The 21555-nt window shown below is 38.8% G+C and overlaps 1 protein-coding gene and 1 long non-coding RNA gene across 3 annotated transcripts in view; one reads left to right on the forward strand and one right to left on the reverse strand.

Annotated features, from left to right (window-relative positions):
* The window catches only part of LOC116706439 (disks large-associated protein 2-like), a 105605-nt gene that overhangs the window by 41265 nt on the left and 42785 nt on the right, over window positions 1-21555 (reverse strand). The window contains 5 exon segments of the mRNA XM_032543284.1: window positions 410-629; window positions 1898-2051; window positions 5369-5582; window positions 11523-11532; window positions 14386-15542. Of these exon segments, the coding sequence (XP_032399175.1) occupies window positions 410-629; window positions 1898-2051; window positions 5369-5582; window positions 11523-11532; window positions 14386-15542 (1755 nt within the window).
* Window positions 1-21555, forward strand: part of LOC116706441 (uncharacterized) — a 76561-nt gene that overhangs the window by 17403 nt on the left and 37603 nt on the right. The gene's annotated exons all lie outside the window — the stretch shown is intronic.

The following is a 21555-nucleotide window of genomic DNA, read 5'->3' on the forward strand; positions in this document are numbered from 1 at the left end:
CCTGTTCCTGTTTGGCATGCCATGTGATGTGGCTGTGCTGTGTTGTAATAGTGTGTACTTGGGCATGTGTTGCCATCTCAGTGTTTATGCGACCCTCCCACCCTTTTCCTAGTCTACAGCTTGGCAGCGCCACAAGTGACCAACCAGAAGCTGTGCTAATGATGCATGAATCGTGCAAAGTAACACACAAGCAAATCCATCTCAACAATCGGGAGTATGCAGAGGCGAAAACAAACACACGCACACCATAGCTTCCAAAGAAAATAACTGGGATCATTCAGCCCGGCATCTCTGAAGCTCAAGGGTTCCCCACTGTACATATGTAGGTATGTCAAGTTTGTGCCCATGTATAGGATGTATGAGGATATGTAGCCTAAGCCCTCTCTCATTTGGGGGGGGATTGTTTTACCTGTTGTGGATCTGAGAGTTGAAGTGACAGTGGAGGATGTCATTGAAGGCAAGCAGTCGTCATCTTGGGAATAACCAGCCTGAATTGCACGGAGGTAACTGTGGCTTCGAGTGCGGAACGAACCAGGCAGGTCCAAGGCTTCCATGGCCTGGGATTCTACTTCACTAAAAACGGACTCGCAAACTGACTCAAACTGGCCATTGATCTCAGTCTCACTCACCTGAGAGACAAAAACAGGAATAGCAGTCCTTAATTTTTCCTCTTCCTTTCTCTTTCTCACTTTGATTCTTCCCCTTTGCACAGCAAATATAAAGGAGTGTTAGCGTAAGGAAATGACACTCATTCCCACCTTAAACTGAATAAAGTCAAGATCAAATGAAAAAAGGCAGATGACAACAGAAAACAATCAGAAAAATATTCACTTTGTGTTATAAAACTTTCAATTTATCACATACCCCAAAACTATTCATTACTATCTTACCACGTGAAAAATAGGAAAACACTGCAGTCCCAATTTTTTATCTTGTAGCTCTAGCAAGTGTTTTACGTATATTTTAAATACTTTTAGCTGACACAAAATTAGTTTTTGTCAAGAACATGCAACAAAATCATGTCACCATTGGAGGAGGAGCTATCTTTTCAATTACGCTCTGTCCTGTCATGTCCTCTCCAGTCCTCTCTCCACATAATGTTTAAAATACTAAATTATATTACAGAAGAGAACTGGGTTCACCAGCAGTAGTAGGCTGATTGTACAACCCTTCTTTTGGACAAAATCTTTCCTCCTCTTGTTACTCCTGCTCCTTATGGAGGGTTTCTTGCTGTCTCATAAATCTTCATAGCAACCACGTCTTGTGCCACCATGGAGGTCCAAAACAGACTTGCACAACGATCCAACTGTATAGATTCATAGCAGGGTATGAAAAAGGGAGATAGCTAAAAAGGTTGGTGTGTGATGTTAGACATGAAGTGTCCTCTGACCCTGGTCTCTAAATCTAATCTAAACATTACTAGTAGAAAAATAAGCTCAGTTAATTAAATTGGCATCGTTGGCTAATTAGCTGCCATGCCAAAACAGCAGGAGAGTGATTAATCATTTATTTGTGGTCTATTCCAGACATCCTTATGCCAAATCATGAGCCAGACAAGAGATATCTTAGTTTCTCATTTATACACAATTCACTGTTCCTTTATAACACAATACACTTATGAAAAAACAACAACTGTGTAGCAAATTTAGAGATAGACCATCAGTTAAGTCATCAATTCCCAGTCCAAAACAGCAAATGAGTTATGTCTATTGACTTCAGTTGAGACAGCCATGGCTATGTCTACTGGTCAATCAGCTGTGGACCTCCAATATGGACACATGGATGTTGTATATGTAATATTGTCCCCACAAAGCAACTACTTACAAAAAACATAACATAAGCTCTCATTAATGTCTCCAGGTGTTGCCTCTGTGCGATGTATGTGTTTAAGACTCACCTGGCTGACGCAGCTAGCCTGACTGAGGGTGCTGACGGCGCGCATGTAGCTCTGGTTGCGTGAGCGGAAGGGCGGGGGGTGAAAGGTGGCAGGGTCCAGCGTGACACTAGGGTGGGGTCGCATATCTCTTGTGGTTTGCAAGTGGTAGCCCTGGCTGAACAAGGACAGGGGGTAGGGATAGATACGATTGCACATTTCAAAAGCCACACATGGAACATCACTAGATGATAATGTATTTAACAAATCTACTGGCAAGCATCTGTGGGCATTATGTGACTTCTGTTGGGTGTAGTTCATGATCAAGTATTTCTATCCAAAATAAATATCAGCCACTTAAATAACATTGACCTATTTTTATTGATTGAAGTTGTTAGCTTCTAGTTTAGTTTCAAGGGTCCTATCTCAACTATAGAGAGCATGTCTCTTATTTTTATTAGAGAAACCATGAGAGCTAGGAGCTGCAATAATAAGAGATTATTATATTCTCCACCAGAGGCTCAAAAAACAAGAAGGCTGATTTGTTTGTGGACAAAAGCTGAAGTGATCAGAACCCTGCTGAGATGATGGTAAAAAAAATAGTGTCAGTAGGGATGAAAGATGTATGACGCTTCCCCAACTTCACAGAATTTTTTTTTTTCTGGAAGTCACAACAATAAGCTGAGTAAAAACAAGCTGAGCAACAATAGGCTTACCCCTAATTCCCACCAGGCGCATGGCATTCCCCGCGAGCAATCACGGCCATTCAAGTCAATGTTTGATATTCCACCAGCTGCGCCATGGCGCGTCACAGAAGCGTGCATGAAGCGGCTCTCTGTTCCCGTTTGCTAAATACATGCGGCAGGTCCATTCGGACAGCCAGGCAGGCAGTGAAACAGCAAGACTATCCAGTCAAATTACCAAACACCCCCCCCAAATATTGTTTATGTCTCCTTTACAACACCACGGATGACGAGAGATTCATCTTGGAGGTTGTAAAACACAATACCACATCACAGATGTTTTTTATCAGGACAACACCAGAAAAGAGAAGGCATGGGTTTAATTGCAGCAGTGCTTAAAGAGGAAGGTAGATCCTAGCTTAATATAAACATGTGATTGTTCTGTAAAGTATTTGTAGAGTCAATATAATCTGCAAGTTGGGCAGCAAGACACTCTGCTTCCCAAATGAAGCACAGAAAAAGAATCGTAATTAGTGGAATTCGAAGCAACAGCATCCTCTGGGTCACAAATTCACTTAATGGAATATTTGGTGGTTTGTGCTGGTTCACTAGGCAACAGATGCATGTCGCCACAAGGAGATGATTAGAAAATAATTTAAGAGTAATGCAAACCCCCTTGAAAATCTTTACTGACCTCCAGTGGTGTAACTGTTCACCTTGCTGCAGTAAAGTACAGGTGAACTCCACAACCCAGTTAGACATGAACCCACAACCCCACTGCCTTTCAGCCTGATGTTAAGTTACTGTGCACCACAAGTTGTTTTCTATATTTAAGGCTTCTGATTAATCAATCCCGAATGTTTAGAGGCTTCAGAGACTTTTGCAACACATTATTTCTACATGTACACAGATTTACAGATTATAAGTGTTGATACATACTTCCCCCCCACAATTATATCAATGAGTGTAGAGTAAATGCCATCATTGCAAGGCTATTGTATTAGTACACCTAGCTAAAACTAATGTAATAGGACTTTTTGTTTCCATGGTTGTCTTTCTAATGCAAAACAAAACATTTCTGGGGAATGAGAAATATATTCAAGACTTTGCTGTGGTACTGATCAAGCACATCTTTCCTACCTTACGTTTCTCATCATTCAGTATTCTTTAACACAATAGACAGTAACTTCAATGTATGCCCTTCTGTATGACAACAATTCTCCCATCCAGTAAGCCCAGGCACCATATGTACCTGTTCTCTTAAGTCTGACATTGTAGAAATGGGACAGTTTTGCTACAGACTTGTCAACAACACTGTGGTAAAATGAGGAGCATTGCCTGTGTAAGACGTTGGGCAAATATTGGAACTAGCAGATGAAAAATGTCACAAAACCCATTTGGTACTGCAGCATTCAGCAGAGCACTACTTTACCTAAACTCGTAAAACAGTTGTCGGTCGAATACTTTGCCAACAATGCTCGAGCAAGTTAGTGATGTGGTTATAAAACAAGCCAGCATGCTGACAAAGTGAGTCATTGTTAGGTAGTTCAGATTTATAGAAACATAATGCATGTAAGGCTGTGAATACAAATTGCAAGTAGGTTGTAAAGGAAATATGTATTGAAGGGAAGGTCTAGAATTTGTACAAATTTATTTGAATGCTCTCCCTTTGAACATATTTTTTTACCACAGTTTTTGTTTCAGAGACACAGCGGCGTGAAGTTAGGAATTGAAATGCAAATCAGTTGTGCATGAAACTTTAGTTTATTTCTCTCAAACTCGTATTCCAGTCATTCCCCAAACATTGTGAATTATTCATTATTATACTACAGCTATAGAAGGAATGTGGAGTAGTTTGCATACAATGCTGATGCATCACTGACATGCACTATCAGTGCTCAGTAGTCTGGATCAACGGAAGTACGTTTGGGGACAGATTGGCTGGGATTGCTATGGATGAAGTACACATGGCGATATACTGTTAGGAGCATATTATGTTTAACTATGTATCGAGTTGATTTAAATAACTCACTTTACTGTGTTGTGTAAACAGTTAACTTCATGTAATAATTTATGTAGCGTTTTCTTTTGCGGGGTGCAAATGTTCCACCATAACAACTTATTTCCCAAGACCATTTTGCAGAGCCACTGCCACTGCGTCCGAAGATAAGCGTCCACCCAAGACCATTTTGATTGGTTTAAAGAAACTCAAACAACCCAAAGAATGCGTGATATCTCAGCTCCATGTAGCAGTGCTTCGGCTGTACTTCCACCCATTATAGTCCCAAATCAATATCTGGCTTTTAAACAATCTAGTCTTAATCTGCATTGCTATTTGTACTCGTGAATATGCAGGCCACAAGAAGTAATTAGTTTTTGTTTTTTTTGTTTGTTCACTTTTACTCACAACCAACTAACTAGCATAATTCCATTCACTATGCTAAATAGTGTTGCACCTAACTAAAACAATGCATGCAGTCTCCAAAGCCCATCCCCCCCACAATGGAGAATGAATGTGTGTGCCTGAGCAGTGATTGACACACAGTTAGACCCCCCTGTTGATTTGTTGACCCTAAAGCAACCACCAATTTTTGAGCTATTCCTATTTATATTAGTGTATTTTAAAGAATGACTGTTTCATAAGGTAAATTTCTAAAAAGTTGAGAATGCAATCCTCCTTTTGCATCCTTTTACCTTATTTTCAGCATATCTTCTAATCATCATCCACTAATTTAATGGTTTCATTAAAAAGAACTGAAACAAACTGAAATCAACAGAAAGCGTTGGCATCAAGCAAGGCAGCCAGGCCTACCTGTGGGAGTCTAAATGAGGTCTCTGCATGGCTGATTTGAGCACCAGAGCATCAGATGGAATGGCCTTCTGTGGGGAGGTTTTAGGGCTGGTGTCAGAGTCACCACTTTCATCATCCACCTCTCCCATAGCTTTCACATAGCTACTGCTGCGCATCCGCCGACATGGGATCTCCTCATCCTTCTCGCTCTCTGCCTGGTATCCAACCCATCATCCTGGGCACCTGTGGGAAGTACACACTGTATTCAATACTATAAACACACTTACACACACTTACACACACACACACACACACACACACACACACACACCACACACACACACACACACACACACACACACACACGTTAATCCATAATGGAGTACAGATATAACAGTAGGTTGTCCTGCTCAGAGACCAAATATAAGGCTTGTACAGGGAGCTACATCAGTGATATTAATTAATTAATAAAATGGCCCAATTAGCCAAACGAGTGTGAGAACAGTAGTCAGATAAGCTCTGGCCGGTATTTCCCTAAACAGAAAATTAAGCTGATTCACATCCCTGGTTTCAAGCTCCACCTCTTTTTCATTACCCCTGAGCCTGGGCTCTCGAATTAAACAATCTCAATGCTTAACCCTACTCCCCACTTGAGATTTAGATCCAGTGGGTTTCTTTAAGCCAAGTAGCTATCCTATTCAAATTCATGAATAGGCATCATTCTTTGGAAAAGCATGAACTACTATTGGTGAAAGCAACTATTGAACTTGACAACTCAGGGAGTAGCTGATGCCAACAAGAGCCACTACTTGTGTGCACCTCAAATGTAAATAAAGCATCACAAAGTAACATGTTACTTTATTTATTTATTTTAGTAATGCAATGCAGTATTGGTATAAATTGTTGAATTTATTAATTTGTATTTTTCAAAGCAATTGCGCTTTTATTTTCTAAACATGTTAAAATTAATTTGTTATTATTTTTTGTGTTATTTAAACAGGTACATTTTCCTTGTATATGACAGGAATAATGAAACTGAACTGAAATTCTGAAGTTTTTTGCCTGTTGTTATTCCCTGGAGGGCCACAAAGAAGCAGCTTCACTGTGCTCTCTCCATGATTCTGAAGAAGTCAAACACATTCTCTGTTTCTCTTTATGGTGCTGAGACTTTCAGTCGCAGTCTCTCTTTATACTGTCTGAAATCATTACTTATTTGCTACATTATACATTCATGTTCTGCCATTCTATTGAAGTGTCCAAATTCTGAATGTTCAATTAAAATACAGTGCATTCTGAAACAAATTAAAATCTCTTAAGAGGGAAGTGAGTAAAATAATCGCTGGTAAACATTTACGTTATGTAGTAATTTGCTGTTCAACACAATTGTCAGTTTTATCTTGGTAAAATCCTCTACTGCACTGAGTCGTGTGTTTTACACTTCCGACAGCAGCAACACTGATTTGTCCGTAATAAACACAAAAACTGCGTAACCATGTTTATAAGCCTGATGGTGGTTGGAAGTGTGCGGGGGAGTGAAAGTGAAAGCTCCATCCCATCTGTATTATTTCCACTAGTGGGTGATAATAACAAGGGGCACTGCATCCTCTGAGGGATAGTGCTGTCGGTTATAAGCAGGACCTTAGCAGGCAGGCGTATTTAGTAGAAGTATTAGATTAGATTAGATTATACTTTATTTATCCCACGACGGGGAAATTCTGTCGTTACAAGTAGCGCATAGCAGCAACAGCAAAAACAAGAAAACAAAACAATAACACACAAACAAGTAAGCACGAAAGAAATACAAGGCAAGAAATACAGGCAAGAAATACAGGCAAGAAATAGACATGAAAATATGGTAGACTGAGTAAGTAAAATGCCGTCAAACAAAGAATTTTAAAGTGCGGTTGCCATGATAAGAGAAACAATGTTATGTTATGTGTACATGCGTTTTCACTCAGATGTTCAGGCTTTTTTAACAAACGTCTAAAATGTTTAGACTGTGCAAATTGAAGCACTGGATTAAAAGTAACACCAATACGTTTACAGGTTTGTTTAAAGTGCTCATATTATGCTCATTTTCAGGTTCATACTTGTGTTTAGAGGTTTTACCAGAATAGGTATAATTTTTTGAAAACACCATATATTTGTTGTACTGTACTTCTCTTTTCACCCTGTGTGTTTCTGTTCTTTCTGTTTTAGCTACAGAGTGAGGCATCTCACCTCTGTACCATCTTTGCTAGGAGTCGCAAATGCACAGTAACTGCTAGCATTTTGTCAGTTGCAGAGCATGAGGGGGTGCCATGCTACCAACTAGGCAAGCATTAAAACGTGTGTTACAAAGTGGCACACGTTTGTCACGGAAGTAAAAGCTGGACTACCATAGAGCTGTTTGGAGCAGTTTGTGAACTATGTTTTCTCTGGAAGATGGTAAGTCGCTTTGGGGTGGACTTTGGACTTTTTTCACTTTGTATAACTATAACTTGCAAAAATAGTATATAACACAATGAAGGAAAGGGAAAAAGCCAAAATAGCATAATATGTGCACTTTAAGTTAACTGTTAAACAACTGAGTTGTATAATTTGCCCAAGTCATATAACTTTAAATAAATTCTAATCAATGTCACGTTTTGCCAGTTTAAACAATTGTGGTATATCAGCAACTGTCTAACTTTAATAATATCCACAACCTAGCTTTCCATTCATTCATTTTATTAGAGTCCATGTTTGTGGTTTAAAAGGGAAATGTAAGTCAAGTACCGAGTGAGTTTCATCAGCACATTTCTAGAAGGAGTTCAAATACTACTTTACATCTGCAGGATGATCAAACCAGTTGAATGGGAAGGGTAAGACAACTTTTGAGAATAGCACTTATATTGCAAATCAAAACATGGGCGTACTTAATTCAAGGATTTGTAGAAAAAGATTAACAGAATCTCCTTCACTCTCATGACGGAGATGTAGTTTGTGTATTTTTTTAATGCTTGCACAGCTACGGCTGCCAGTCATACCCTTGAGGCTAGGACTGTAATTTTGAAATCAGCACACTGTCATAAATGGCACAGCCTCCCTGCTAAAAAAAACATATGAGCTTTTAAATTAGCTTTGACTGAAAGCCAAAGGAGCACAGCATATGTTTTGACATAAAGTACCTGAAAGTAATCAAAAATACAGAAATCATAAACCTTTAAATACGTATATAATCACAGCCATGACTTCATTTAGCATGAATGTTTTTTGTTTATTTTCTAATAAGTGTAAAACAGTGACTGCACAACATTACTGCGTCATGTTTGACACAGTGACTGTGTACTAATAACTGTACACTGTGTGGTGTTCTGCTACAAATATCTACACATAATCAAACGCTCATGTACTGAAAACCATTAGGTTTTAATTACATAGGGATGTGATAGAAATCAAGGTAGAATACATCTACCTCTTAAAACACATTTACCCTCAATATTTTAATATACTCAATTATCTGTTTACATTTCAGCTCACCTGATTTTTATTGAGATTGAACTGAGATTAATATTGACAAGTCAAATTATTCATGGGATCTGAATCATAGCCCCTTGCACACACAGTGAGATTTTGTGTTCCTGAAGATGGTGATTTATGATGGTAATGTGTCACACACTACATGCTCTGGCACAATATTGATCTAAGTACAACACTCAGTATGTAGTGCAGCTGTAGCAGTTGTCCCAGTGGACAGGGCTACCTTAGCTCTTGGAATAACAGCCCTAGGCGCAGGACTGTCCCTAATGTTCCGCCAGTTACTCACTTTTTCCAATCATATAGCTTAGCTGTTTCATTGCCACAGTTGCTGAGCTGTTCTCACAGAAAGCAGAGTGGCTGATATGGCTTTTTTCCACCTAGAGGTAGAGGAATGCTTTCTCCATCACGTCTGTTTTCGCTATCCGTCTTGTCGGCCATCTCTTCCACTCTTTCCTTTAACATCCCAAATCCTCTCTGACTTGACGGTCCGCTTCAGCAGGGCAGACAAGTAAAAGACTAGACAACATAAGGCACTTAACATTAAAATGAACTTTTGTTTGCTCTATGGTAGGTGGCAAATGGGAAACTGTAGAGAGATGGTAATAATAGCACCCATTGCTTTCCACCATCATTAATCTAGTATATTTTACTCAGATGTTTTCCCCAAATGTTTTTGTAGTTAAGATGAATAGGGTTCTGAAGCATTTAGACCATATGCAACCAGAACTCTCCTTTGAATTTAAAACAAATAAAACTTTTAGACAGCGTGGCTTACTGCCACGTTGCCAGTATACAACAGCAGAGTAGGGAAATGAATGATGATCATTTAGTTTGCTAAAGTTGTGGTATTAGGCATCATTTTTGTGATTCATCTGCATTAAAAAAAAGGTTTTACTTTCCAACCCTGCCTAACCTGGGAAGGTAACATTGAAATTGGCTGACCTGCTTCTGTCTTCTGTTTAAAGATCTATCAGTAAAACTATCACACACACTAATCTGCTATGCATACATTTATCCTCTCCCACATGAATGGAATAAAATGCAGCAATTGTCTGGAAACTAAATTAATCAGGCTTAAAGACCGCAATGAAGTAATGCATGGGCAGTGATCGTCTGGAGCTGTGGTTAACAAGGCAGCCATCACTCATAGAGGCATCACGCTAGCTCATTAGCATTACCTTATATCTGTGCTCATTTGATGATACACCTAGAGCAACATGTTCAGCTGTGCCACTGAGGCAGGTATACAGGCAAGCTGCTTTACACCATCATTAGTTACCACTAAACACTGAGAATACTTTGTACAAAAATAACCTTGGGATAAAGCATCTTGTCACTTCCCGGCACAAAAAAACACTGACCTGTAAGAACTGGCAGAACAGTTTTTACTTTGAGTCTTGTATTTCTTCCTACATTATTCTGGTTTTGTGTTGGTTGTTGAAATGATATATGATTTGTGACACTAAATGCAGTCTACTTAATTCTGTGAGTACGGTTCTGAAAGCTTAGTCACCTACTTATTGTAACTGCAGTAAGCAAGTGCAGGAAGTTAAACACCCTTTGAAAGGATTATTATCCAAATGTGTCTCTGTAATTTAACCTGTAGGCATGTATTTATAGGTAAGTGATTTGTTTGTTTATCTGTTGGCATACAGTACCAAACTGTTAAGTGCAGGGCACCCTTAAGAGACAATTTGTTTCAATGTCCGCTGTATGTCATATGAAGGCCACCAGTTTAACATTTAGGGAGGGAAAGTAGATACAAATGGAAAATCAAGGGGAGACAACTTTCCCCCCCCCCAAATTTATTTTTTTTAAAATTTCTGCCATTGCCTTAGATATTTCTTTTTTAAAAAAAGGAAACACTTTTCCGGCTACTTTTCCAAACCAGAAAGGAGGAAAATGGGATTGATTGTAGCTAATTATTTTTTGGCCCCCGCAAAAAAACCCTTGTACCGTTTGTCTTTACTGCATACTTAATACCGTTTCTCACCTTCAAAACATGCTCCAGGACAATTTTTTTATATACATTTTTCCCCCGTTTAAATGCTTTTAAAAGTATTTTTTTTTAAAACCCGAAACCCCCCCAAAGTTAGCGATAAAATACTCTCAATTTTAGTAAAAGTAAATTTTAAAAATTTTAAAAGCAATAAATAAAAATAGAAAAAAAAGATAGAAAAGGGGTTTTCCCCCTCAAGTTGATTTCCCTTGTTCTTCTGGGGAAATTGATACTGCCTATAAAAGAAATGATCAGTTTTTCCCAAAGAGAATATTAAAAAGGCAAAATTGTAAACTCGCTATAGGAAATTGTCACAATGTACATTATCTCTGCATTGAACCTAGTTTAGACCTTACAAATTAGGATTTACAGCTGAAAATGTGTAATGGTCAATTTGTTTGAAGTAAGCTTCAAAGTACAACAGTGGTTGTTAGCTTTGGAAGTTTACCCTTTGAGCTTGACCTTTTTTAAAAAAATTATGTCAAATTTTCCCCAAACCCCGACCTGTCCTCATCACAAATGAACTCAGACCTAAAGGACAGAGAAACATCAAACAAAAAAACCCCCAAGAGCACCAAGCTTTGGCCCAAACCCCTTTTTCCAGATCTCCCCCCCTGTATTCCATTTAAAAGGGCCCCTCAGTGTGGACCCACTCAAAGTGGGGCCATGGGAAACCTTGCGGGGTCTCGGGCCGGGCCCACATAACTTGTCAAATGCCATTTGAGAGAGCCTCTGTATTGACCGACCCTTTCTGTCCCCTGGAACACAAAAAAACTGCTTTTTGTGTGCCCTGTTGAATTGTGCCTTCACATACCCATCAGATGCATGCATTTGGGTTTAAAGATTAAACCTCTCCTCCTTTCCAAGCAGGGACAGAAAGATCATGCATAATACAGGGGTGTTTAAAAATTTTTCTGCCCACCCTTAATTTGCCTAAAAAGGAAAAAAAACATTTTTTTGGGGGAAATTTTTTTTTAATACCAAAAATTAAAAAATGATTTAAAATTCCAACCCCTTTAAAGGGCCCAAATTTTCCCTTTTTTAATGATAACGTTTTTTAAAAAATAAATGTTTTTTTTTAAATACGGGGTTCCCTAAGTTCCTCCCCCTATGTTAAATTCCCATAGAGGGAGCCCTTTTTTTTAAATTAAAAAAAGGGCCAGTTTTTTTTCCTGTTTTCAGGATTTTTATCCCTCCTGAAAAATTTCCCTTTGGGGCCTTTAAAATTGAAAATAGCCCCACCTCACAATACCTTCCACCATCCCTTTAGGTGGCGGGGATACTTTCTAAAAAACATCTCTCAATGCAAATCAAACCGGGTTTTTGTCTAACTGAAATAAAACCATGCCATCTCTAACCCTGGTAAAGGGATTTGGTGATGATGTGGGGCTTTTTTTAAATTCCCAAGGGCCAAGGGAAACTTTATCAGATGCAAAATATCCTAAATCCGGGAAAAAACGGGCCTTTAATAATAAAATCCCCCTGCCTTAGGGAAAATTTAACATGGGGGTATGTATACTTTGCCCCCTGTTTTTAAAAAAGAACTTATTTATTTAAAATACTTTTTCATTCACAAAGAAAGGTGCCTTAAAGGGTTTGGGTTTTACCCCATTTTTTAAAAAGGGATTAAAATAAATTTCCAAACAATTTTTTTTTCCTCTTTTTAGTCACTTAAGCATGGGGGATGTAAACTTTTTAGACCCCTGTTGAAGGGACAGGGTTCACTGTCATATTAAAAATAGGGCCCCCACATTTAAAATTTGTCCAAAATGATGTACGTAAAAACTTTGTTTCATTTTTGTCTTTAAAATTGGGGGCAAAAGCAGTGTTGCCAACAATTTTTTTTTGCATTTTAGGTGATTGGGTGAAGATAGGCACAATACTAACAAAGCAAAATGTAAAAAAATGTTAGTAGAAGGCATACATCATCTTTAGAGGGAGTTGGGGCAAGCTTCAATAATGGCCAATCACTTCTGCTCTTGTCATCCCAATTACAAGCAGTAGACTATGGCTTAGTGGGCTGAGAGGGGAGTCCATGCCAACTTCTCCTTATAGAAAGGTCTTATTGGAAGGTGCAGAGTTCCAAAGCACAGCTAACCCCTAAATGTGTTATTAAGGCCAGATGATGCTCCTTTTTTTAGTTTAATTCACATTAAAGAAGGCACATACATCCGTCACCATGTTGAAATTTTTTTTCCCAATCTTAAAACACTTCATTTGGGGGCATTTAACATTTTAAATTTAAACTTTGGGATGCCCTGAGTAAATTTGATGAGTTCTCAAAGGGTTAAAAAAATGAAAAGAAATGAAACCAAAAAATAGCCAAACCCGAACATGGCTTTTGAAAATTTTGAAGCCGACCCTTTGGGTAAAACTAGTTTTTCCCTGAAAGGGTTGGTGGGATAGTAAAGTCAGAGGCCTAATAAACGGTGTATTGCAGCAGTAGTTGGTGTTACCGGTAATACACAAAGTTTGGAAATACACTGATTACTTGATTGTTACTTGACACAGTTGTGGTGCGTTTGCAGTGTAATCGATAACACCGTTATCAGCTCCGACTGAACAGTATATTTTTTTAAGACACCAAATCTGTGTTTTCTACATTGCAGTCTAGCTCAGTTAGCCCTTTATTCTCAGAGTCTTCCACTTTGATATTGATTCACTCAATTGATCTCTACATCTTAATTGACAATAGCTCCCTGAGGTGACTACACAAAAGGCAATCCTGGTTAAACAAATTGGCATCTCACACTGGTCACTGTAATTGCCCTCAGGAGAGTAACAAAAAGAAAGGTGGAATCCAGAAGGCCTCACTAGCAGGATTTCTAATCAATACATCAATCACTGTATTTACTCAGAAAGTCCTATTTGGGGATGAATGCATATTTATCTCAATGATTGTTTGATATATTTGGTGACGTTCAGAGCTTTTATGCATTTACCGCCCTTTCTACCTATTACTTCAGCCTAGTCTTTTTTGTTAACCCTTGCTTAAGAGATAGAAAAGTAACAATGACAAGAATCATAGTGAATGACTTGGATGAAGGCTACATATTTAAACTTTTGTACAAATAGCAGTACCATTACTGTATGTTAAGGTTGTTTTGACAATTGAGTATATAATAATAAGTGAAATGTGTAAAATTAAAGTTCCAAAGTCCACCTTAATTTATCATACTCCTTAAATTGCTATAATTAAAACCACTCATTGAGCAAGAACTCTTAAGCTCAGTGACATCACTATTAATAGTAGGTATGATTGGCAGGCTCCAAAATATTAGCAAACTTAATTCAATTACCAACATTTTATTTGTAATAAATAACCAGTGTAATATAGTGACATATACCAGCTGTAGCAGATAAACATTTATTTCAGTTGCCCCAAACTGAAGGCTACCATCCACATAAAGTATAACATACAGTAAAGAACCTTAATCCATCTTTTAATACCTTTATATTTTATTATTCTTAATTCTGTCTTTTCTATTTTGTTTGATTTTTGTCCATTTGAAACATAAAGTAGTAAAGCACCACTTACCTGCAGGTAGTGACATGTCCGCGATGAAGGCTTGAGGTCGGAGTGCATCGAATGCATCATGGGTTTCTCTAGATTAAGCGATGACTTCCTGTAGGCCTCCTTGGCCTGGCTGACTGTCAGTGTCGACCAGGAGCTCCTCTTCATGAACTTGCCCTCGGGCGCCATAGCCATGCTCTCGCAGGCCGAGCACTTGACATCATTGTTACTCTTAGAAGTCTTCAGTGACAGGTCTCCAAAGTTGTGGCTGTGCATGGAATCTGGGTAGCAGTGGCTGACATGTTCCCCATGGTGTCGTGACATGACACTGGGTGTGCGGTAGGTGCTGTCACTATCCAGGTTGTCATCAGAGCTCCACCAGCCGCCAGAGCGGTGCTTGCGTTCTTTGCTCTTGCTTCTCTTGCTACCATGTTTGGTGGAGTGGTGACCATGATGGTGATAACTTCCACCTCCCATCATGTCACCTTTTGTGCCATTCATCTTGGATGATCCCTCCAGGGAGTGGGACTTAGTGAAAAGCTTCTGGACAGAATGAACAAGGTGTCTGATGCGGCCAGGACTCTCACTGCGTTGCTCAGTGGTGGTGGAAGTGCGCTGATACTGTAACGTGTGGAAGCCATCGCGGTGTAGTGGCACTTGTTTCTCAAACTGGTCTAGCAGGTTAGCAGGAAGGCGGTTGCTCTTGGTGCCGGTGAGATGGGAAGAGGCGGCTGCCGCCGCCGCAGCAGCGGCAACAGCTGGTGAGGTGGCAGAGGCTGTGATGGCAGCGCAGTCGTCCCGTGTGGCTGAGTCACAATACTGTGAGCTGTAGTGCATTCTGGGGAATGTGCTGCTGGAGATGTGTTCAGACACAGCAACTGGAGGCATCATGACCGGGGACATCATCATGCAGTCAGAGTGGATGGAGCTGCGCGGCGAGTAGCGGTGGTGGAAGTCCATGGGGCAGCTCTCTGTGGGGCTGAGCAGGTAGGACGAGTGGCGGGAGTCAGAGCCATGGTGAGCGTGGAGGTCATGAACGTGGGGGTCATAGTCCAAGCCATAGGGTAAAGGGATCTGGTGCTGGGAACGGCTGCCTGATAAGCCCTTCATGTTCCTGGCTGGAGGGAGGCGTCTGCCTTCATTGAACTTTCGAGACGGGGACCAACGTGAAAATGTCTGGTCTGTTTCAGAGAAGAGGAAAGAAAGAAGAAAAGAAAGAAATAAGATACAAGCAAGTTGGAGAGAGACTTGCTCTGATTGCTCTATGTAAATATTTCATCCTCCCACTTTATGCTGTTTCCATCACAGTATGCACCAAGGGACCTATAATGTGAGTGAATATTCTTGCAATAGAGAAACCATGTTTAGTGAGAAGTTGTTACAGTATTACAGTAGGCTACACATGGAAGTATAATTATTTATAACTGAGATTGGCAATTCTTAGTTACAGCGTTGAAGTGAATTTAAGTTGTTAATCTCTAATAAAGTCAGAAATTTAGATTAACCTGCAGTATAAAAGACAAAAATATCAAATCACTGTACAGCTTTAAATATAGTATGGAGGCACAGATATGTTTCTCAAGAGATATCTTTTCTCTTCTTCTACAGTAGGCTGGAAGAAATTTGCTTAACACCCTGTTTCAACCAGATATACAGAAGCAAGGCTGCATCAAAATGCTTTTACTGGTGTTTTGCTACCAGAAAAATAAATTTATTAAGTTATAAGGTAAAAAAGACCAGGGGCCAATTGCATAAAATTCGTTTCTAAATCTCAGGCATTGTGGAACTTGGTGAACGTGCAAAAGCCTAATTTCCACTCCCGCAAATAGCCATCAATGGATGTATAACGTCCTTAAACATCTGTTTGCATATTGATACTTGTGCCCACTCCATCACTCATTAGACAAGGAATGACAAGAAGGGCCAAGAAGCAATGCAATTTCATTGATTACGTTGTATCTGCGATGTTCTCCAACAGCACCAGAACAGCTGTTAGTATACACAACCATTACAAAGGACTGTGGCTATTTATAGCACCATACCACTAATTCATTGCATGTACCTGTCAATCATCATCACGTCATATCTTATAATTATTAAACATCAGAAAAATGATAAACGATTAATTTGAAGAGCTCATATGGACACAGACTTTAAAATTGACAACAAGGACATTTTGGCTTTATTGTAAATTTAAAATTTAAATGTATCACTCCTAAATGATTTAAAATGTATTTTATAATTGCACTTTTGACATTTTTCACAACGCTGTGCAGACGGCAAAATAATAACACAGTCAGAGAAATTGGCAAACATTATTGGCAACAGCCTCATCATTTTACTTGCAGCTATGTCTTGATGACCATATGCCAGGTCTGTATGTAAGTATGCTTCAGGTGCACACATTCTTCATTTATAAATGAGTTTGTATATGGGAAATGGTTACTGCATGTATTTCTTTTGTGCTTATGAACGGTATCGTTTATACATCTGGACCAAGGTTCCTCAACCTATGCTACAGCATTATTGTAAGCAGTTAGGAGTTGATTATCTCAACAGATTGAGCTAACTACTCTGGAATTTGTGATAAAAGTACTATTTCTCGAGCCCTGCAGTGGTGAACCAGTTATTATTAGCTGTATGACTAATTATTTTGAGAAGAGCCGTGCACACCATTGGGCGGTGATCACAAAGAGCAACACATTTTGTACTACATCAAAGAGACTTTAGGATTGGAGAATTTAGTAGCTTATGAGGGGTTAAAACGTTCAGCCTAACCTCCTATATTCTTATGCTCTGCTAAAGGAAGAATACTCCTCAAGCTCCAATAAGTTTTTCTATAATAGATTCATGCAATAGTGGAACAATATGCACATAGTAAAATCATACAGTAATTTATGAGATCCAACATTTATTGTACTTGATGTTAAATGGCAAAGGATAAAAAACATAAAAGAAAAGAAAAATATACAGTATGTCAAATGCCTGCACTAATATCAAGACAATTCCCTTTCATTCATTCCACTCACCATGTTATGATAGCATCATTTTTGATTGTATTGCCTCTAAACATGGAGACTGTACAGTTCTACAGAATGGGAGTACACTTCTCCAATTTCTCTGATTAATAATGTGAGCACTATAATCTGTGGTAAAAGAACAACAGACCAGCACTTGTAGTTACAAAGCTTTTAGGACACATTGTCTGCATGCAACAAAGGAGTTTTATAATTAGGAACTGAGAGATACTGTGAGTCAATAAGATCAGTTCTGTGTGTCTGCAGCTGGTGATACCTCAGTGATAATGAAACTTAGAAACTGCTAATGAATGAGTAAGCTCTATCGATTTATTGTTCAAGCAAAATGTCCAAAATCTATCTTCGGTTTTCATTTCAAGATTTATTGAAGCACTGCATATATTGTATTTGTGACATTAAACACACAAACTTTCCTCTTGGATTTGGCTTAAAAACTTTCTTGATTCTGAACATGATTCTCAAATTGTGTAGTGAAGTGTAAAGAATAAAGATAAAATGCCCTTTCCTATAAGTGGTTAGCTACTTATTTAAATCCTATCTTGATGCCACAGTTTACCTGCAATCCCATTTGTTGATTACTCCTTAGGCCTGTTTATTATAAATTTACCAATGTCAAAAGCACTACCAATATTTATTATTGTTCTCCATTCTTTCCCCGTCTCTGACTGACGCACACATCTTGATCATTGTATTTGTTCTTCTATGTCCTATGGAGATTCAAGAAGACAGACATCATTTTCAAGCAAAATGTGTCAAAGTGAGCTGCATTATTCAAATCATCTGTCATGCTGCTTAGCTTTCTGCATAACAATTACAGTCTACATCTTACCAGTATGTGATAAGAGCTGTAAGGTAAACAGGGAGACAAAGTGCCTTGAGTGTCTGTCTTTCCCCCGTAATTAATTACTTTAAGTTCTCTGCAGCAGGAAACCCCAGTCTGGAACAGTGCACATCGTCTTACATAACATTTGGGATCTCTGATCTCACACACCATTTCAAAGGAGCCAGAAATAAAATGCACAGTTGTCATGACAACCACTGCTGTAAACCTAGGAACTGTAATAGGATTTTCAAGGTTGTTTGGGGTGGATCCCAGTATTAAAAAAGGAGAAAGAAAAGACACATACAGTATGTAATGTGAGACACTTGAGCTTGATTTGTCATATGGGCTGCTGTGTTTGGTGCACTATTAAAAATTGTCCAGCATTAGAATTTAAACGAATAATGATTTTAAGCACAAGTTTGCTGACACATAACCCACTCAGATCTAATTGCACATTTCATTTATCACTATAAATGTTTTGTACTATGGATGTCAGAATTAAAATGTCTCTCACCCACGGATACCCAGACTTACGTTACCTGCTTTTAAAATGAATACAAGTTGGGAAACCCTTAAAAGGTTTTTACAACATCCCTGAGTAGATGGAACTATTGTTTTAATTTGATTTACAGTATGTCCTTGCGTTGCTTTGAGGTTTGGTTTAACTACAGTAGAATACATGAAAACTAGAGGGTGTAATCAGCCACCTATGTGATTCATTTTCACATTTTATGTCTGTCTTTATTATTAGCCAAAGTTGTACATTTTTGGGTCAGTATTAAAATACTGTGTGTGACCATAGAAAAAGATGTAGTGTTGTAGAGTTTAATTGCAATAATCACTGTACAGTGAATGTAGTACCATCTTTCTGTGTTCCTCTCTTCCACTATCATAGCTCTATCTCTCTAGGTCCCCTCTCAATTTCACTGCATCATAGTAGATGACATTGACGGTTGCTGAGGCAACAAAATGTGTCAAATTAAAGCTAACAATAGTAATGAATGCACACAGAGATTGTGTGTGTGTGTGTGTGTGTGTGTGTGTGTACACACATGCAACGCTCTGTTATCTACAGTGTAATGTAATCCAGCCACGTACTTCCAAACTTGTGTCAGTATGATTGTGGAAACCTACAATATAGCCTGCATTCACCAGCTCAGCTGAGCATCCATCAACATATTGTTCAAATGAAGTTTCACCTATACAGTGAGGAAGGAACCCAGTACAAAATGGGCTACTAAACATTTTATGTATAGCATTTTGCATTTTCTGGATGAATCAAGCTGTGCAATTTTGATGATTCAGATTTCAGTAAGACATTAAATACATTAACTTTAAATCTGGTTTTCCAGTTAGAGGAAGGACTTAATATTTAATACCTGTCCGAGAGCCATTACTTTTTCTCTCAAGACAATATGGTTTTTTTTTCTACCTCTAAATGTAATTGTCCAGGTGGTTCTACTGTAGATTTTACCGGGTTACAGCTTCAAATTGTTGTTGAAGTAATTCTTAGCCAGGGTTCACAATTAGCACTATCCACCAGCCAAATGTTGGTAGATTTGCTTCACTCACCAGCCAAAAAAACAATGGCAATCTATTGAGGGGCTGGTAAACTTTGAAACCTGCAAAAAGCCAATAGTTCAGAATCATCAGATCATCAGAAGCTTTTCCACACTGTTCTCTGTCTTAGCTTGCTCTGTGTTGTAAAGATGCTGATGTTACGGGGGCGTTGCTGATATGAACAGGGGGTTTATATCAGTCGGAAACAGACAAATTCAGCAATCATATACAACTACATGGCAACATGAATATTGTTGAAATAATGAAGTAGAAGACACAAAACATTTGCTCCCACTGAGATGTGTCTGTATCATTGTCAGCCTCATCTGCATTTTCTCTATACCATCACCCCAGCATTCTGATTACAGAAACTCTCTTGAGGTGGTTTGATTACCCCATAATCAGCTGTTTAGAGACTAATCTTTCAACCCAGATTGGTCTCTTTAGCTATCAACCAATTTATTTTGAGTAGAGTTAATTTGAAATCAATCATTTTCCAGAGAGAGACAGAAGGAAGCATATAAACTACCCAGAAGGTGCTAAAATGTTTTCATTTGATGAAACACTCATTAAGCAGATGTAGATTATGGCAGCAGTGTAATTATCTACGATCACTTTAGCATCACCCCTCCTGAAGTCCACAGATATATCCAGCAACTCTGGGGTTACTGTTGCTAAAATGTAACTTTGTCTTATTTTTAGTATCACATATAAGTGGTATTATTACTAATAAAGCATTGAGTTTGTGACAACTTTGTCTCATGAACCCAATTTTGAAACAACATACAGTAAGTAATATCAGGGCTAACAAAAAAATGTAAAACATTGGGGTTTCTTTCACTAACAATAAAGAAAATATGGGGTTTGTTTGTATATGTGTACTATTGTTATAGCATGTGTGTCTCTGTGTGCTTTCACACGGTCTGTGTGAGTTTTCACTTGGTCAATGCAAAGGGCAACATGTGAAGCTAATTATAGTGATGATGATTGTATATGGGAAATGGTTAATGGTTACAAGATACAAGATGAGCACATCCAAATTATTTTTACAGATGCTTATTAAGAAACTCACACTAAAGACACAAACCAGACAAAAGATCCATACGCTGTACCAATAGTATGCAGAGCAACATTTCGAGATCTTCAGGTTTCGTCCAAGCTTGGCAAATTGATTGATGTCTTTTACATGAGAACACTCTGGCAACATTTAAGTACAACTTTATCCTGCGGGAGCTGTTTCATCCCTGAGGTGAATGTGAATGAGCTGTCAACTCTCTGTTGATTTATGTCTCTGCATTGTAGAACAAAAATGTTCACCATTGTGTTAAAACTCAATATTCATGTAAGCCCCTCTTTAAAACTCCATTTAGTAGCCTCATGCAGATAACCCGGCAGAGCAGAAGGTCAGTGGGGTGGTCACCTGCCACCAATCAATATTGAGGATGTGAGTGTAGTGCATTCAAGCTAGGAGAGTTCATATCACATGATAACTTGATCCGGTATGACAACCCAAACACACACTGACTGTCTGCCCGAAGAGGCTTGTGTCATCCAATATATTATTTCTACAGATAAATAGTGCCCAGTGCACTGTTCTTTGTGTGCGGGGTAGGTGACATCAATGCAGGGGGTGCCGGCAGGCTCAACAAATAGGTTAAAAAAAAATACTAGCTGTGTCACTGTGCTGAGTCTGGATACCCTGCAGGCAGGGTAGAGGGGAGGATGAGTTCCTTAGCTCTATCTTGGACAATATCGCCTACTCTCCCTACAATG

Source organism: Etheostoma spectabile, chromosome 18, assembly GCF_008692095.1.
Source record: "Etheostoma spectabile isolate EspeVRDwgs_2016 chromosome 18, UIUC_Espe_1.0, whole genome shotgun sequence".
Lineage (NCBI taxonomy): Eukaryota > Metazoa > Chordata > Actinopteri > Perciformes > Percidae > Etheostoma > Etheostoma spectabile.